We start from the raw sequence: 18174 nt of genomic DNA, 5'->3' as shown, positions 1-18174 counted from the left end.
TAGTTGGCGATTTTGTGTGGATTACAGAAGATTAAATGCTCTCACCATTAAAAGTAAGTCTCCTATGCCGGTTGTTGATGAATTATTGGATGAGCTCTCAGGCACTAAATTCTTCTCTAAACTGGACTTGAAAGCTGGGTATCATCAAATTCGAATGGTGGAAACTGATGAAGCCAAGACAGCCTTTAAGACACATCATGGGCAATTTTAGTTTAGGGTTATGCCATTTGGTCTCACGAATGCACCCTCCACCTTTCAGTGCCTTATGAACTCAGTCTTTGCACCATTTATCAGGAAGTTTGTGTTGGTGTTTATGGACGATATCTTAGTTTATAGCCCTGACCTTGATAGTCATTTGCATCATCTTCAGCAAGTTTTTGTTATTTTGAGGCAGCACCAGTTGTTTACTAAGAGGTCTAAATGCTCTTTTGCTTGCACTCAACTGGAATACTTAGGACATATCATTTCTGACAAAGGAGTTAGCGCTGATCCTGAGAAGACAGCAGCAATGCTGGCTTGGCCTGTGCCTACTTCTGTTACTGAATTGAGGGGATTTTTGGGACTGACAGGCTATTACAGAAAATTTGTTCAGGGTTATAGTATCATAGCACGACCATTGACACTCTTGTTGAAGAAGAAGGCCTTTCTTTGGACTGATGCTGCTCAGCTTGCTTTTGATCAGTTGAAGACAGCTATGAGTAACACTCCAGTGTTAGCTTTGCCCAATTTTTAGCTTCCTTTTACTTTGGAGACTGATGCATGTGCTTATGGTCTTGGTGCTGTTTTAAGTCAGCAGGGTCACCCTATTGCTTATTATAGCAAAACTTTGGGTCCTGTTAATCAGAAATTGTCCATTTACGAAAAAGAGTTTCTAGCTATTATGATGGCTGTGGATAAGTGGAGATGTTATCTGCAGAGAGGTCCATTTATCATTAAAACATATCACAAAAGCTTGTGTCATTTGGATGATCAAATATTGGGGACTGAATTATAGCAAAAGGCAATGACTAAATTGATGGGTTTGCAATATTCTTTTCAACACAAGAGAGGGGTTGATAATATTGTTGCTGACGCTTTATCTAGAATGCCTTCCTCCTCTCAATTTTGTGCTCTTTCTGTGGTCCAACCGATCTGGATTCAGGAGGTGATCAATTCTTATACAGTGGATCCTCAAGCTTAGCAGCTACTAGCTGAGTTGGCTGTGCATTCTCCTAATTCTCAAGGGTATTCATTGACACAAGGGATTATTAGATTCCAGAATAAGATTTGGATTGGATCCAATGCAGGACTGCATACTAAGTTGATTCAAGCTTTTCATGCTTCTGCACTTGGTGGCCATTCTGGGATTGCTGCTACTTATCATCGGATTAAGAAATTATTTGCTTGGCCTGGTCTCAAGTTGGATGTTGAAAATTTTGTGAAGCAATGTCAGGTTTGCCAATAGGCCAAACATGAACACTGTCGGCTTCCTGGACTGTTAGCTCCTCTCCCAATTCCAAAAGAGGCCTGGCAGGACATCTCCATGGATTTTATTGAAGGTTTACCGCGCTCTGATGGTTATAATGCAATTTTGGTGGTGGTGGATCGTTTTACTAAGTATGCGAATTTCATTCCTTTGCGTCATCCATTCACTGCATCACAAGTGGCTCATCTGGTGGACAAAACTGTATTTAAAACTCATGGCATCCCTCGTTCTATTGTGTCTGATCGTGATCGTCTCTTTACTAGCAAGTTCTGGACAACTCTTTTTGCTACTTGGGACACTCAATTACAGATGAGCACAGCATATCACCCGCCCAGATGGCCAAACAGAGCGTGTCAATCAGTGTTTGGAAATGTATTTATGATGCATGACTCAGGCTAACCCTAAGAAGTGGAGCCATTGGATTCATTTGGCAGAATTTTGGTACAATACAAATTATCATACATCTCTTGGCTGTTCTCCTCATAAGGCTCTTTTTGGGGTGGATCCTCATTATTCTCAAGTTCCTGATCTGACATTGGCTACTCTGCCTGATGTGGTGGATGTTCAGACTGAAAGACAGCACTTGTCTGAATTTTTACAGCAGCAGTTAACTCGAGCCCAGCTGCGTATGAAGAACAAGGCTGATAAAGGTCGTTCTGACCGTGTTTTTGCTGTGGGTGATGCTGTTTTCTTGAAGTTACAACCTTATGCTCAGTCCTCAGTAGTTAATAGACCATATCCTAAGTTGGCTTATAAGTTCTTTGGCCCTTTTACTGTTTTGGAGCGCATTGGAGTGGCGGCTTATCGTTTGGATCTACCTGCCAGCAGCACTGTGCATCCGGTGTTTCATGTTTCTCAACTCAAAGCTCAGGTGCCAGATCATACTCCTGTTTATACTTCTTTGCCATCCCCAGTGGTTCTTGATGCTGCTAACGTTGTTCCTGAGGCGATTTTGGAGCGTCGACTAGTGAAGCGCGGTAATGCAGCTCATGTCCACGTGTTGCTGAAATGGTCTTCATTACCAGCAGATCATGCTACTTGGGAGGACTATCATGTTGTGAAGACTCGCTTTCCAGATGCTCCAGCTTGGGGACAAGCTGAAACTCCTGCGGGCGGCACTGTCATGACCGGCAATGGTGACACTGAGAAAGAGGTTTAACTGTGAATGATAGTGTGTGTGTTTTGGGCTAGACTTTATCAAATAGAATGCGGCCTGTGTGCCTTAAATCGTTTGGGCCAACGGCCCATGTAATCAGGAGATAAATACTCGAGAGAGAAAATGGCTGTGGCCAACCTGGCAAAAGAAATCGAATCTATCTCTCTCCAAACTCTGTCTCTCCTCTGCCTCAGCTCTGTTTCTCTTCGTCCCCAACTCCGATCTTGTCTAAATATCTCTCTCTCTCTCTCTCGTCGGCGGCGAGTTTTGCGGTGGCGTAGTGTTACACCCAGCCGGAGTCGGTCCTCCCGCTCTGGTCAAAGCTAGGCTCCCGTTCCCCGATGTAATAGGAGCCTAGAAGTCTTCACCCATTAAATGGTGAATGACATGGGCGCCCCCCGTGTCAGGTGGCATGGTGTGGTAGGCCCCATGACCAAGGCGACGTGTATGCGGCTTCCAAGTTAAGGAACAAGACATGCATTTAATGCAAAGATGGTAATACTTCTCGAGGAAGTTAGTTGTTGGGCCTATGTGGTATCCCCTTGAACTATAAAAGGAGGACCTTGCCCACCAAGAAAAGGGACGACGACGACGACGACACTCAGTAGGCCTGAACTCTAGGAGAAGAAGAGCGAGAATGCTCTCCGGAGTTTAGGAACCCTTGTAACACTCAACCATAATCCCAAACACAGGAATAGGGTATTACACTTCTTAGCGGCCCGAACCTGTATAAACCCCTTTTGTCTCATCGTCTTTGGGGGATTGAACGCCCTCAAGATCACACAGCTTCGCTCACCAAACCCTCGAATCTCACCCGCTGCCCCCGGCCGAACTCACAAAGGGGGTCTCACGGTTCCCTGATGGAGGAGTTCATTCTCCGACAAACTTCATGGACATATATCGATATTTAAACTACAATAAACTATATCCAAATACACTGAGAAAAATAAAAGCATATAAAGTTCCTATGAAGAAAAAAAATCAAAACCTTAAATTGGCGGATCCAAATTTCAAACATTTATTTTTCACCGTTGGATACTTGGATGGTACTAGTTAACTCACGCAAAGACCTACTTTTCCGATAACCAATTCCTGTTACGGGTAGGTGGTGCATACCCTTGGTTAAATATTCATGCATATGACCTTTTTTTTTTCAATTATACGGCAGAGTACGTGCACACAACACTATACACATATTTTTATGGGAGTATCCACAGGTTTGTCCATGATGCACACTAAAAAGAGCGAGACCAGCGACACATCTTTGGTGTCACTAAATTTTTGTTGAAATTATACTTGTATTATTGAGCACATCAAATTTTAATCCTAGTGGGTGAAATCATACATTTACAACTACACCACCATACTGTTAGTGCTTACTTACATGCATATGAAATTCCCAAATGGATTTATCAGGTAATTTGGGAAATATCCGTATAGTTAAAATATCTTATATTATAGGACGGGGTAGTACCTAACCTTCAAATGTACACAAGTTACCGATCCAATTTCTAATATATTTTTATTGTTGTATCCCTTATTAAATAAAAATATGTGTATTACATTTTCTTAAATCTGTTAAAGTTCCCCGCAAAAAAAATCTATTAAAGTTAATTAAAAAGGAATCTCCATGAATTTCTAAGAGAAAAATAAAAAAAAATACAATCCTTGCATAGTTGGCTCATACTACGTATTAATTATTAACCCTCGCAGGGTTTTATCGAAGGGAGAAATTTTCTTTCAGGTATTATCACCTTACGTGCAGCTATTATAGCGTGTTAAAGTTCATGGTGTCATCATTGTTGGAAAAGACATCAAAACTAGTTACAGAAGTACTCAGAGTTATGAGAAAAATCGTATGGTTTTAGTGCAAAATTGTTTCATTTTGTGTCAAGTTTACACTTGCAGTAGATGGTTCATTCGAAGAGTCGTATGAGCCTTACTGAAGTGGAAGCCGAGCTTTCCCCCAACGGCAAGAGTCCAACTGTCCAAGAGCAATCAGGAAACTGCACCGAAAGATTAGTACCATCCGATTCCGATTCTGATCCGAGCTTACTTCTCCTTATTGGAATCGGATACGGATCCATTCCTGGCCCAGAAGCCATTGCCCGGTCTATAAATATACAGTACTACTCCGGAAGACCCCGCAAGAGCAGCAAACTCAAGGAAGCCGACGCGACGCGACCCGACCGATCAAGGAGATTGCGGAGATGGGCAAACGACGGTCGCGATCGGAATCGGATGCTGACCACCGCAGCGGTGCGTGCGCCGGCGGAGAGGCCAAGCGGCCGCGGCCGGAGCAGAAACATCTCTACCTGGCGCTGGACGACTGGGAGAAAGGGTACAATCTCTACAAGGTTGACGTCCACGCGATCGGCTCCGCGGACACGGAGGCCGAGTCGCAACTGCCCGAGCCTCCCGTGCTCCAGCTCGAGGCCGCCAAGGGCGCACGCGACGTGCTGTTCGCCGCCGTCGGCACCGACATCCTCGCCCTGTGGCAGCCGAGGTACGAGACGACGCGCACCGCCGTGTACGACACGGCCACGGGGCGGCTGGACGCCGCCGGCCCTCGCCACCCGAGGGCGCTGCAGCCCATGCGCTTCGTCGTCGCGTCGTCCGCCGGCGCCCGCGGGCTGTACGCGCTGCACGGGGGCGGCATGCACTTCATGGAGCGCCGCGGCGGCGGCGAGGCGACGACCGAGCCGCGGTGGACGTGGAGCACGGCCTGCTCGTCGCTGCGCCTGCCGTTCGACGGCATGCAGCCCGGCTCGCCGCGCCGCACCATGCAAATAACCTCGTACGCCATGCATCCCGACGGGCGCACCGTCTTCGTGTCCGCCACGAGTGGCAAGCACCACGGCACGTTCTCCTCCTCCCTCGACGACGACAACGAGTGGACGCGCCGCGGCGACTGGCTCCTGCCGTTCCATGGCCAGGGCCACTACGACGCCAAGCTGCGCGCATGGGTCGGCCTCCACTCGCCAGGGCACGTGTGCACCTGCGACGTCCCGTCCACCACCTTCAGTAGTGTGGCGGCGGCGACGTCGCAGCCGCCGGCGTGGCAGCTGGTGAACGCGGAGCACCTCTTCCAGGAGGATCATCCGGAGCGCGGCGGCACGTCGCTGGTGTCCACGGGCGACGCCGAGTTCTGCATCGTGGAGTCCGTGACGCCGAAATGGATGGATCCGGTGTGGGATCGCGACGAGATCGACGAGTACGTGCTCCGTGTCACCAGGTTTCGTCTCAAGCACGACCGGCACGGACAGCTCCGTGCTTCGTCCAGGTGTCGCCGCGCTTCCTACAGGGTGCGCAAGCATGACTCTGTCTTTGCGCCGCAAGCGTTCTGGATGTAATCGTGTTACACTAGTTACTAAACTTACTACTACTTGTAAATTGTACGAAGTCCAAACTTTCTCAATCACGAAAAAAAAAAAGAAGAAAAGAAAATGTCTCGTTCGTGAAAAAACCTTGAACGACACCACATCCGGGATCAGTGAGATGAACAGCAGGTGGAAAATTGCTTGCCTGCCTCGCTTACGAGCCGTGAGTTGTGACTTGTGACCGTGCGTGACGACGACAGAGGCTGACAGGCAATTTGTGGACGAGCACTGCTACACGTGCTTTTTTTTTAAAAAAAAAGAACTCTTATAAACAATGATGTTTGATTTAAGTATATAAAAATTATAGCAAATGCAGATATACTCATAGTGTTAGTAATAGATAATAAGAGTTTAGTAAGACGAAATTGTATAGACTTTTCCTTCATGGACCTAAACCGCCAGGCCCATGGGCCTCAGCTTCTGGAGTCTGGACCAGCGTAACACATTGAACAAAACGGAAAGACAGAAAATAAACAAACAAACTTGAAAAGAACGAAAAAAATAAAAATAATTGAACAAGGAAGATGAAAATTATACGAGAAAAAAAGAGTAGAAGTTTTGGAGCATTCCCTTGTCATAAAATTTAGAGACTTTTAGGAGAAAAAAAAATTCCATCCAATCTACCAAACCCTATCTCATACCATCCAAAATGGTCGTGTCCAACTAACAAAAACAAATTTACATATCCTATATACTTATACAATTCATCCCCACTAAGTTATTTTCCTGCTTCCTGGTGAAGCCACGTCACTTCAGAAGGAGAACCGCCAGATCAGTTTTCTACGCCACGCACGCTTGATCCTTGAACAGACGCATATGCTCTCTTTCCTGCCGGTGAACCCAATCCAGCCGATTCCTTCCATCTTCATGTTGTCCCCTGAGCTTTCTACTGCCGCTGTCGTTCGACCTCCCAGCAGTTGCTTGACGTTCTTTCTCCTTTGTAATGGCCGACTTATATATCTTCTACCGGTTTTCCATCTTATTGAGTCTGTTTATTGCTCACCTTAATTCTATATATATATGATCCTTTGAAGTCTGAACAAGCCAATTGCCAATGCAGCATATCGGGCATTCTCGTGGTCTCATGGCAACTATACGTTGACCAGTTCTTTCACCTTGCAAGTGAACTCCTAGCCCATTATTCCAGCAAGTCTGACTTGGAAGTCATTGGAAACAAAACAAGGTTCCTCCGATTTATCTTGGTCGATATTAGTACATAAATTGGCCTTTTTTTTTAACCACTCGCACGAGACGGTGTGAACTTCTATTGATAGAGCAGGCAAAAATTACAAGATTACAACCTTGGAAGGTCTAACCAGGAAAAAGGAAAAAAATATACCACCACCCACACACCGACAGCGCCAACACACAAGCCCAGGAGAAGGCAAGCACCGGACCGATCGCCGCTAAGCGTGACCGACCGCCGCTAGACCAACAAAGGAACACAGACGAGATCGCCCCCTAGGGGATACCAAAACGACGTCTTCAAGAAGAGAAGCGACGAGAGAACCACCGCCGCCGCCGTCCGTCAAGGCTCAAAGGAGCCAAGACTAGGCTTTCGCCTGGCAACCACCTTTGAGGGGTGAGACAGCACGACAACACCCTCAGGAGGGGGAACATCGTTGCCGGTCCGGCCAAGGCCGGGCTAGGTTTTCACCCGCTGCTCACCACATGCGAATCTACAGCTGGTGCCCCGATGCTCCACCACCGCTCAAGCTCTGGCGACATGTGGCACACCTGCACCGCCGCCCCCCGCCGACCAGCCTTCGTGCGCGGAAGACCGCGCCACACCCACCGGCAGCTCCTCCTCACACCGAGGTCGCCTCCTCTACCGCCGGCCGCGCCTCTCGCGCCAAGCCGGCCTCCATCTCCGCCGCTCGCACCAAGCCGGCCTCCACTGCCATCGGCTACGCCTCTCTGCGCCAAGCCGGTCTCCGACCCCTCCTCCAAACGATGCCGCGCCGGCTAGAAGTAGCCGTCTGCCACGCCCTCGGCTAGCCGACCGAAGCCGTCATGCCTCCGGTGACCGCAGACACAATCACCACCACCGCTGCTGCCAAACACCCGTTGCCATCCACACCTCGCACCCGACTCCTTCCCCGCCTCAACCTGCTGTCGCCGGCGATCGTCTGCACGACGTCGCCAGCCGCTGCCGCATCCAGCGACATCGGCACCGCCTCACAGACCCGACAGCCGCAAGCCAGCCGCCGTTGCCGCTGTCGCTGTCACCAGCCGCCGACGACAGCCGCCGTCTCCGCAAACCGCCGCCACCGCCAAAGAAGCCACTGCGCCGTCGCCCTCCGCCACCAAAGCAGCCAGCAACCGGCCCGATGCCGCCGCCATGTCCTCAGCTGCCGCAGCAACCACCACCGGCCACCCTCCAGATCCGGCCGAGTGGCACGGATCTGAGGTACACCGCCGACGTCGTCACCGAGCACCATGCCACCGTCCCCTCCTTCGCTCCTGCCACCAGCGCCACCATGCCGGCCTCCGCCTGCCGTGCACCGCCGCCACCACGCACGCACCGCTGCCACCATGCCATGCCGGGATTTGCCGTCGCTGGCCGAGCCGCCCCGCCAGTGCTACGTCAGTCGAAGCTGCCGCCGTCGCACGGGCTCCGCGCGCCTCCGTCGGCCGCGGAATCGGCCTCGCCCGCCGCCGCACCACCGGGCGCCGCCCACGCCGTTGCCACCGAAGCCGGCCGCTCCTCCTTCCCCGTCGCCGGACGCCTCCGCCGCGCGGGGAGCGTAGGGGAGCTAGATCCGGCATCGCCGCACGCCGGCGAGCCCGCTGCCGCGGCCTCTACCCCGCCGCCAACCTCGCCTCCTACGCCCACGCCGCCACTACAACCTCTGCCGCACCGCCGCCTCCTTCACCCCGCCACCGACTCCTCCACCCCGCCGCCTTCTTCACCTCGCCAGCCGGCCGGGCAGGCCGGCGTCGCCGTCTTCGCGCCCCAGACCATGTCGGTGCCCCCACCGCCGACGGGAGGGAGAGACGAAGCCCCGCCGCCGCCGTCCTTGTGGCCGCGCGGCTTTGCCGGCGGCCGCTCGGGCGGCGGCGAGGCGGCAGAGGCAGGAGGGGGGGGAGCGGGCGACGGCGGCGGTGGTTTCTGCCTCCCGTGTCGCCCGTGAGGGAGACGATGCGGGGGCTCTCTTTCGATACGAATGCTCAGGTTACAGATTAAATTGGCCTTAAGTTTTATCGTTTCAGCTCATGCCTTTTCTCCGTGCTTTTCTGACTCCATGGGCAAGATTTACTATGTCCCTCACTACGTGGGAACTCTATCATGTGGTGTATCTGTATTTTTGTTCTGTCTATCCTCTACAGGGTTTTGATCTATTACGTGTACTCTGTTTTTCACTAAAAAATATTTCACTTACCCATGTTTAATCCCCCCCCTATTGTTTTTCTACGGATGGGCCAAACAAATGATGGTAGCAGATCTTAATTTCTGGGCGTAATATCATTTTAATTAATTCCAATCAAAGGTTGTTGCACTTAGAAACCCAGACTTCATCTGAAGATTCGCTGCTAAGCTGTTTATAGAATGGAGCAACTGAAAACGAAGAATTAAAAGGGTTGTTCCAAGTAGTTCATCTTTTAACCTTGCAGGCACTTCATACCTCATATACATTATTTTTGTTTGGTTTCTAAGCCCCCAGTGCATTTGTTGCTTGAATCACAGAAAACTGATTTCTTAGTTCATAAAAGCACTGGGTCTTCCTAGGAATATATAATCTAGAATTTCAAGAGGTTCAGCTTCCTTTTTTTTTTTGCATAACACAATTAATTCATTCCTTCGAGTTTTACCTCGCATTAACATTTATGTTGTACTGAGAATGCGAATTTTGTTCTGTTTGCATGCTTATTGTTGCTGACTTGCTGTGGACAGAGTAGACTGTTACATGGAAAATGGAACACACATACTCACTTGGGCAGTAGCTACAAGCAAGTTAATCGATGTACAATTTTTTCTATCCTCAATCAGGATACATTGATTGGTGATAATAACTACTTAGCTGTAGCTTCAGTAGTCTCCGTAGAAAGGATTGGCACTTTTACATAGCACAACTGAAGCTACTATCCCAATATAAGTAACGAAATGTATATGCTATGGCTCTTTGCATGTTATACCCATGTGTGATCAAATACTTCTATCATAGTATTTCACAATCGCATTCCTTACCATGAGCGGTAACAAGAGTGTTCCTTAGCTAAATCAGTTCTTAAATAATCATTACTTGTGTTCTCTTTTTAGTATGTAGTGTTTTTAAAAGACTATATATAACTTACAACTTCCTTGCAAATATACTAATCACTTAAAGTTATTTACAATAATAAACAAACATGCATTACAGTATCATCTAGTAATACTATGCATCTAGTACCTCATAGGAAAATTCTTTTATCTACAAGAATATACAAATTACCAAATAGACAACTATAATTGCCTTTTTTTCCGTCGTTGTGGTGATCGGAATATCTGATCATAGAGCTAACCAATATGGAAATATTGAAATTACCAAATAGACAACTATAATTGCCTTTTTTTCCGTCGTTGTGGTGATCGGAATATCTGATCATAGAGCTAACCAATATGGAAATATTGTCTTCAGGCACTTGTTTTGGCTCCGCTTTAATCGGAGTCCCAGTGTATGGGACAACTGCTTCGTTCACGGAGACTTCAGTTATTCTTAAACACAATTTATCAGGGGGCATGCTAACGGGCGAAGCCGCGAAGTGATCGATCCCCATCCTCCCCTTGACACACTCCTCTCCCCCTTCCTCCTCCCCTTCTTACCTTCCTACTATACCATAAATTTTTTAAAAAATAAGAAAAAACAAGAGTTAGAAAAATTTATATATAGAAATACTATAAATAAAAAAATATTTGAATTCAAATTCAAATTCAAATTTGAATTGGTATGTAAACTTTTGACCTATAAACTTTAGGTCTATAAACTTTAGGTGTATAAACTTTAGATGTATAGAAATAATATATTAAAAAATATTTGAATTCAAATTTAAATTTGAATTAGATATAAGTCAAATTCAAATTTGAATCAGGTATATAAACTTTTGACTTATGAACTTTGAGTCTATAATTTTTAGGTGTATAAACTTTAGATGTATAGAAATACTATATATAAAAAATATTTGAATTCAAATTCAAATTTAAATTGGATATATAAACTTTTGATTTATAAACTTTGGATCTCTAAACTTTAGATGTGTAAACTATAGGTGCATAAATTTACTAAAACAGAAAAGTAATACGGTGCCAAAAAAGAAAACTAAGTGGTGGAGGAGAGGGGAACGATCGCCCGCCCACTAGGAGTTTCGATTTATCAGTGCTTTAGAATTTGATTGTAGGGTTTTCTTTGTCATTTTCGTTTACAACTCTATCCCATAATTGCTAGGAAGAATTTTTTTTATATATATAAAAACTACTTAGAATCATTCTTTTAGGCATTCAAAAAAAAGAATCATTCTTTTAAAAAGTCGAACTTTTTTACTCAAAAATCACTTTAAGATTGTTTGCCTTCAGGTCGAACTCCTTGGCCGTTGTTGGCTGAACTCAAACCATCTCCAAAATGTAAATGTAACTGAATATGTACAGGCAAGAGAAAACAGAGTCTGACTGTTCAGGAGAAGCAGAGTCCGTCTGTAACGAAAGACAAACAACATCAACGAGATAACATCTTTACAGTTAACTGCCACGGCGGGCAGTCGTTCCAGATCACATTACCAACACAGGACAGGAAGAAACAACAAGTGGACTGGAGGGATGCAGATTGATCCATCAAACAAATTCTTAAGAACTGGCCCAGACCCATACCAGGATGTTTTAAAGTCCCACACAAGCACGGCTGAAGATTGATACTGTCATTCTGTCAGCGTAATCTAGACCAGACATTGATGAAACCAATTGCAAGTTTCGAACTGAATACCACAACAAAAGATTCATCGACATCACGTAATTACAGGATGGTCAGACCTTGATTACTATTGCAATCAAGTAATTACAGGAAGGTGATACCTCAATTTTTTGACTACTACTAACAAGAACTAGAATCACAAGACGGCTTCTTGATCACCACTAACTAGCAAGATTGTTGCAAGAAACCAAGAAGATCAAAATCTACAGCTCTTCGATCAAAACTAAGTTCCTCTAGGAAATACCCTGCGTTGATTGAAGAGCTGTTCATCTCAGAAACAACAAAGTAGAAGAAACAAGAAAAAATTGAAGACGAGGCAAGAATCTACATCCGGATAGCCTGCAGCGGCATTGCGTCGAACACCACCGCCGCCGGGGAAAGCCTCAACTCGGGGAGCGCGCGGACGGCCTCGTTACCCACATCCATCGCCGCCGCCGCGCTCGCATTGTCCTTGAGATCACCGGGAGCCAGGGGGAAGAGCTTGAGGAGCTCCGGCACAGCGCTTCTTGCCGGCCCCGGTAAGTTCTCCCCGATCGGCGGTGCCTGCGTCGGAGGGAACAATTGGAGGCACACCGGCGTCAGCTTCCCGCCCGCAGCCTGCCCAGCGCCGCCACCGCCGCCGAGGCCGAGGGCGAGGCCACCTGACGGGCGCTGCTGCACGTCCTGGGCGTGGCGCTTGCGGAGGTGGGTGTTCCAGCGGTTCTTGATGGCGTTGTCGCTGCGGCCGGGGAGGAAGGCCGCGATGGTGGCCCAGCGGTTGCCGTGGACGCGGTGCAGCTCCACGATCTTCCTGTCCTCGCCGGCGGAGAAGGGCAGCGCGACGTCGACGCTGGGGTCCAGGTGCTGCCTCCACCGGAGGCGGCACGACTTGTCGGTGCGGCCGGGGAACGCGGTGGCGATGACGCCCCAGTCCTTCCCGCCTTGCTTCCGCACCAGCTCCCGCAGCAGCTTGTCCTCCTCCTTGCTCCACCCCACCTTCTTCCCCGCCTCCTGCCCCGGTGGTCCGCCACCGCCGCCGACGCCGCCGCCGCCCGCGGCTCCCTCCAACGCCATCGAGTCAGTTTCTTGATCAACGAGTCGTTTCCTTTTCTCTCCTCTTTGATCAATGAGTCGTTCGATGGCTGAGCGTTGCGGCTAACCGTTGCTTTTATAGGGCTATCGCCGTTGCGTCGAGTCCGAGTCGGGCTCAATTGGGCCCAATTTACATTTTTAGAAGTCCTCTTTAGAACAAACTACTTGATACTATTAGTACTACTCCTACTGTTAAGGCAAATCAGGGGAAAATAACTACTACTACTGATAAGGTTGAGAAAAAAGTTTAAGGCAAGTGCAGGTAGAGAGGGTACTACGGGGAACATATAACGGCAAGAAGCAAGCACAACATCAAGCACGGAAATTACGCTCTGATTGGTTTCTTGAAGAAATATTTTCCATACCACTCAATAATTGGCACTTACACTAGAACAGGGAACATCAAAATCGTACAGTTTCAACTTACAACTCTCGGGAGATGAGTGCAGGCTGCAGCGCAGCTGCACAGATTATCAGAAGGAGAAACAAAAGCAAGAGCATGGCTTTTGGTTATGAACTCTACTAGTACCTTGGACCTAAAATCGAAGGCTCCACTCAAATTAGCACGGTAAAAAAAAAATACAGTAATGGTAGCTCACACCATGAATGTAATTAATCATATCAATCAGCAGCGTCTTGATTTGTGGATTTGTAGGCCGTGGCGCTGTCGCTAATTGAGACTAGCAGACGCCGTTGGTCCTCTTGGCGAGCACGAACTTCTTCCACGCCTCCGTCACCGACCGCTGCGTCTCGAGCTCCGACTTCTTGGCGACCACCAGCAGCGGCGCCGGCGGCACGGGGGGCATGAGCCTGGAGGGGAGCGCGTCGAGCTGGTACATCACCTTCTCGATGTCGAGGACGAGGCGCTCGGCGAGGGTGCGGCTGAACTCCTCCCGGATGACCACGCGGAGCACCGTGACGTGCTGGGCGTCGGGCGGCATGGTGTACGCCGGCACGATCCAGCCGAAGCGGCGCAGCATGTCGGAGATCTCGAACTCGTCGTGCCGGCTCCGGTCCTTGAGCGAGAACGCCACCAGCGGCACCCCTTCGTCCTTGGACACGATGTCGAACCTCCCCGTCTTCACCAGCCCTTCCTTCAGCACCATCGCGTTCTCGTGGCAGTTCTCCATGATGTTCCTGTACCCCTGCAAATAACATCGGATCGATGGGTGTGTCAGATCAGCTAAAAAAAATTCATCTGATCAAGAGAGTTAATTGTGTTCCATTGATTATACCTCGAAGCCGTGGCGGATGAGCTGGTAGTACTGGGCGATGACCTGGCTGGAGCCCTTGGAGAAGTTGAGGGTGAAGGTTGGCTGGTCGGCGCCGAGGTAGTTGATGTGGAAGATGAGCTCCTCGGGCAGGTCCTCCTTGTTGCGCCAGATGCACCAGCCGATGCCGGCGTAGACGAGCCCGTACTTGTGACCGCTCACGTTGATGCTCTTCACCCACGGCAGCCGGAAGTCCCACTCCAGCTCCGGGTACAGGAACGGCGCGATGAACCCGCCGCTCGCCGCGTCCACGTGGATCGGCGTCTCCCACCTGCACACCACGGCCGCAACGACATCGATTAATCTCACTTTCATAGATAGATAATTTAGTGTAGTAGAAATAGTAATTTTAGTTACCCAGTCTCCTTGTTCTTCTTGTCGAGGAGGTCGTTGAGCAGCTTGACGTCCTCGAACTCGCCGTTGAGGGTGGAGCCGAGGATGGCGGCGACGCAGATGGTGTTCTCGTCGACCATGTCGACGGCCTTCTCGGGGTCCATGACGTAGTAGCCGTCGCGGAGCTTCACCTCCTTGAGCTCCACCTCGAAGTAGCGGGCGAACTTCTCCCAGCACACCTGCACGTTGGCGCCGGTGATGATGTTGGGCTTGTCGAACGGCTTCCCCTCGGCCTTGCGCTTGTTCTGCCACCGCCGCTTGAAGGCCAGCCCGGCCAGCATGATGGCCTCCGACGAACCCACCGTGCCCACGCCCACCGCCGTCTCGTCCTCCCCGAGCGGCGCGTGGAACAGGTGCGCGATCATGTTCACGCACCGGTTCTGCACAGCGTCACACATCGAAAGCGTTCGTTAATTAGCTGTAGAACGGCCCGGCCCAAAAAAAATGTTGTACAGTTCATGCTAGGACATCATCTGGCCCAAAGCATGTCTGGCTGAAAAAAGGACTAATAATGTGTCTCATTCACAAAAAGGGGAAAGTTGCAGTGGTGTTTTCTGTGTTCCAGGTTTTGACTGTTGTCCACGCCGTTTCAGTAGATGGAACTTTGGTCTCTTGCCCTGTTTTGACCAAACCAAGCATTATTCTTTCCCATTTCCCTTCATTCATGCACCTTCCATATTTTAATGCGAAAAATGAAGAGATATGGTGATCATTCTTCCCATCCCCTTACTCTATTTATTGGACTTCCTATATATTTTTTTCTAATGCGAATTGGTGATCATCTCGGAAACTGTGCCATGTTCTTCCCCCATTCTGCCTCCCGTGAATGACGCAAATGATAAACTCGGAAATAAAGTTTCTAGCCTGAGATTCTTATCACCAATCTGCCAGGCCAGGCCAACTGGCCAAGCCGGTTTTATCGACCAAAAATCCGGGGATTTCCAGTGTGCATTCGAGCCGCGCGCGGCGGCGAGAAAACGCGAGGTGATAGGAGAAAATTCAACGAAGCAGAGATGCCTGCAGGGTGCTGTACCTGGAGCTCGGTGGTGACGGGGTACTCGTCCATGTCGACGTAGTTCTTGTTGATGGCGGCCATGATGAGCTTGTCGCACTCGGGCTCCATCCACGTGGTGACGAACGACGCCAGGTTCAGCCGCGGGTTGCCGTCCAGCATCAGCTCGTCGTTGATGATCTGGTACGCCGCCTCCTTCGGGATCGAGTTCTCCGGCATCCGGTACCTAATAACACCAATCGATCAATCCCATCGAGTCAGCCATGAAATATTGGAAGAAGCTCTGCATTGGGCCAAGAACAGCAAGAACAGAGAGAGAGAGCAGATCGAGAGCACGTACCTTGGGAGGGAGGCGCGGACGTAGCGGGAGGCGAAGGTGGAGTGCACGGACATGTCACTCTCGGAGACGGCCTTGGAGAGCACCATCTTGCCTGCCGAGCTATCAACCTGCTCCTCCTGGTGGCTTTAGCCTCGGTGGCGATCAGACGAAGAAGAAGAAGAAGCAGAGGTGGCTAGAGGAGAGCCAGGTCGAGAAGGCTTTGTGGCGCGCTTCTACTAAGCTCTTTTCGGGGGGGACTTGAACGAAACGGATGCGAGTTGTTTTGGTGTGGTTGGAGGCAGGGGGCAGCGCCGGGTTTTATACCGCAAAAAATAGTGACGCGGCGGAGACGGAGCACAACAAACGCCGAAAGGGACGGAAGGAGAGAGGGACGGACGGAAGCAGTGGCCGCTCCGTCATTGCCCGCTCTCGCTGGGTCTAGAGGAAGCGACTTTGAAAAGGGGGAAAAGTCAAGCAGCGACGGTCGACTGAGCGAGCGAGCGAGCGAGCTGCCAGGCGCGAGGCCGCGAGCCTTCGTCGCGCAGACAAATCGCCGTGTGCTGTCGTTACTTGATTCGGTAAATGGACACTTTTGATTTGGTTCCGTTTTCACTAGTTGGTCAAAAAATGGGCACTGGTGTGTAACTGCGTAATTGTCCAATGAATAGGGAAACAAACTAACCTGTCAGTACTCAGTACTCGTGAGAGAGAGAGAGAGAGAGAGAGAGAGAGAGAGAGAGAGAGAGAGACGGTGCACAGTCTTCTTAAAACCAAAAAGAAAAATCTGACCATGAATAGTCAAATAAACAAAGGAACTGTTGATCTGTAAAACACATGCTCCTCTGATCAAATAATATGAAGATATTTTTAGGTCGTTCTGGTGTGAATTGGACCGTGATTATTTATTAAGATAAATTTATGAAAGTCTATTCTGACCATAAATGGTCAAATAAATAAAAGCATCGTTGATCTGTAACCAAAATATACGCATACAGTTTTAGGTCACAATGATGATACTTTAATCACAACCCCTCCATCCGTTTCGTATTACTTGTCACTCTAGCAATTTTCGGACAAAATATAAAGAAGTGGCTAAGTACTGGTCTACCCATATTAGTTACAAAAAGTTTAATTAGTTTATGGATTATTAGCGTACTACTTTGGTGCCAAAATAAAGTTTAAATTCATGGATAAAAGTGTACTTCTTTTAAGATGGAGGTAGTATTTTTATCAAGACAAAGCTACATATATCATTTTTTATGATTTAGACTTAAAGTATTTTGAAATTTATTGTTGATCAAAATTCTAGTATGATTGAAAGAAAATCAAATGATGTATTTTTGTTTTACCAGAGGGAGTACTGGTTACTTGTACCAGCTAGTAAGAGATAAGACGAAATATTATATACACCAGAAATAAAAATGATTTTTGTCCTCTTATACTCTTATTTAAATACTTATACAAAATTAAGAGTAAAGTGCACTGCCGGTCTCCCGTGTCATATAAGTATTCTAACTCTCAAAATACATTTTTAGATCCTAAACTTGTTAAAGTGTGTTATTTCGGTCATGACCCATCCGAGATCCTATGTGTTGTTCACCTGACATGCCACATGAGGCATTGACTCAGGGGCTGTTTAGTTCCCACAAAACTTTTCCCAAAAACATCACATCGAATCTTTAAACATATGTATGGAGCATTAAATATAGATAAAAAGAAAAACTAACTGCACAGTTTACATGTAAATCGCGAGATGAATCTTTTGAGTCTAATTAGTCCATGATTAGCCATAAGTGCTACAGTAACCCACATGTGCTAATGACGGATTAATTAGGCTCAAAAGATCCGTCTCGCGGTTTCCAGGTGAGTTATGAAATTAGTTTTTTCATTCGTGCCCGAAAACCCCTTCCGATATCCGGTCAAACGTCCGATGTGACACAAAAAATTCTCATTTCACCAACTAAACAGGCCCTCATTTTATAGAGGGGTCGAGGCAATTTGGAATCAGAATGAAACACTTGTCCAGGAATTCGAAAAATACATTTTCGAGAGTTAGAGAACCTAAATTATACAGGTGAACAAGTTTAGGGACCAACAATTCACTTTACTCAAAAGTTAAAAAAAGGGTAGATTGATATATGATATGTCTATGATTTCTACAAGTT

At 48.1% G+C, this 18174-nt stretch overlaps 3 protein-coding genes across 3 annotated transcripts; 1 reads left to right on the top strand and 2 right to left on the bottom strand.

Annotated features, from left to right (window-relative positions):
* Window positions 1-8331: 8331 nt before the first annotated feature.
* LOC127765045 (uncharacterized) lies at window positions 8332-10644 on the top strand. The gene is made up of 2 exons (XM_052289842.1): window positions 8332-8970; window positions 10621-10644. Exons 1-2 carry the CDS (start codon window positions 8332-8334, stop codon window positions 10642-10644), a joined length of 663 nt encoding a protein of 220 aa, XP_052145802.1.
* Window positions 10645-12020: 1376 nt separating this feature from the next.
* LOC127768594 (transcription factor MYB1-like) lies at window positions 12021-13032 on the bottom strand. The gene has a single exon (XM_052294202.1). It carries the CDS (start codon window positions 12994-12996, stop codon window positions 12268-12270), a length of 729 nt encoding a protein of 242 aa, XP_052150162.1. The 5' UTR covers window positions 12997-13032; the 3' UTR covers window positions 12021-12267.
* Window positions 13033-13354: 322 nt separating this feature from the next.
* Window positions 13355-16281, bottom strand: LOC127765574 (glutamate decarboxylase 1-like). The gene is made up of 5 exons (XM_052290499.1): window positions 16031-16281; window positions 15712-15916; window positions 14643-15058; window positions 14250-14556; window positions 13355-14159 (listed from the first exon to the last, which is right to left on the bottom strand). Exons 1-5 carry the CDS (start codon window positions 16114-16116, stop codon window positions 13695-13697), a joined length of 1479 nt encoding a protein of 492 aa, XP_052146459.1. The 5' UTR covers window positions 16117-16281; the 3' UTR covers window positions 13355-13694.
* Between the last annotated feature and the right edge of the window lie 1893 nt (window positions 16282-18174).

The sequence above is a fragment of the Oryza glaberrima genome, chromosome 3 (genome assembly GCF_000147395.1).
Source record: "Oryza glaberrima chromosome 3, OglaRS2, whole genome shotgun sequence".
Taxonomy (NCBI): domain Eukaryota; kingdom Viridiplantae; phylum Streptophyta; class Magnoliopsida; order Poales; family Poaceae; genus Oryza; species Oryza glaberrima.
The sequence above is the reverse complement of the archived record's forward strand: the minus strand, read 5'-3'. Positions and strand labels throughout refer to the sequence as shown.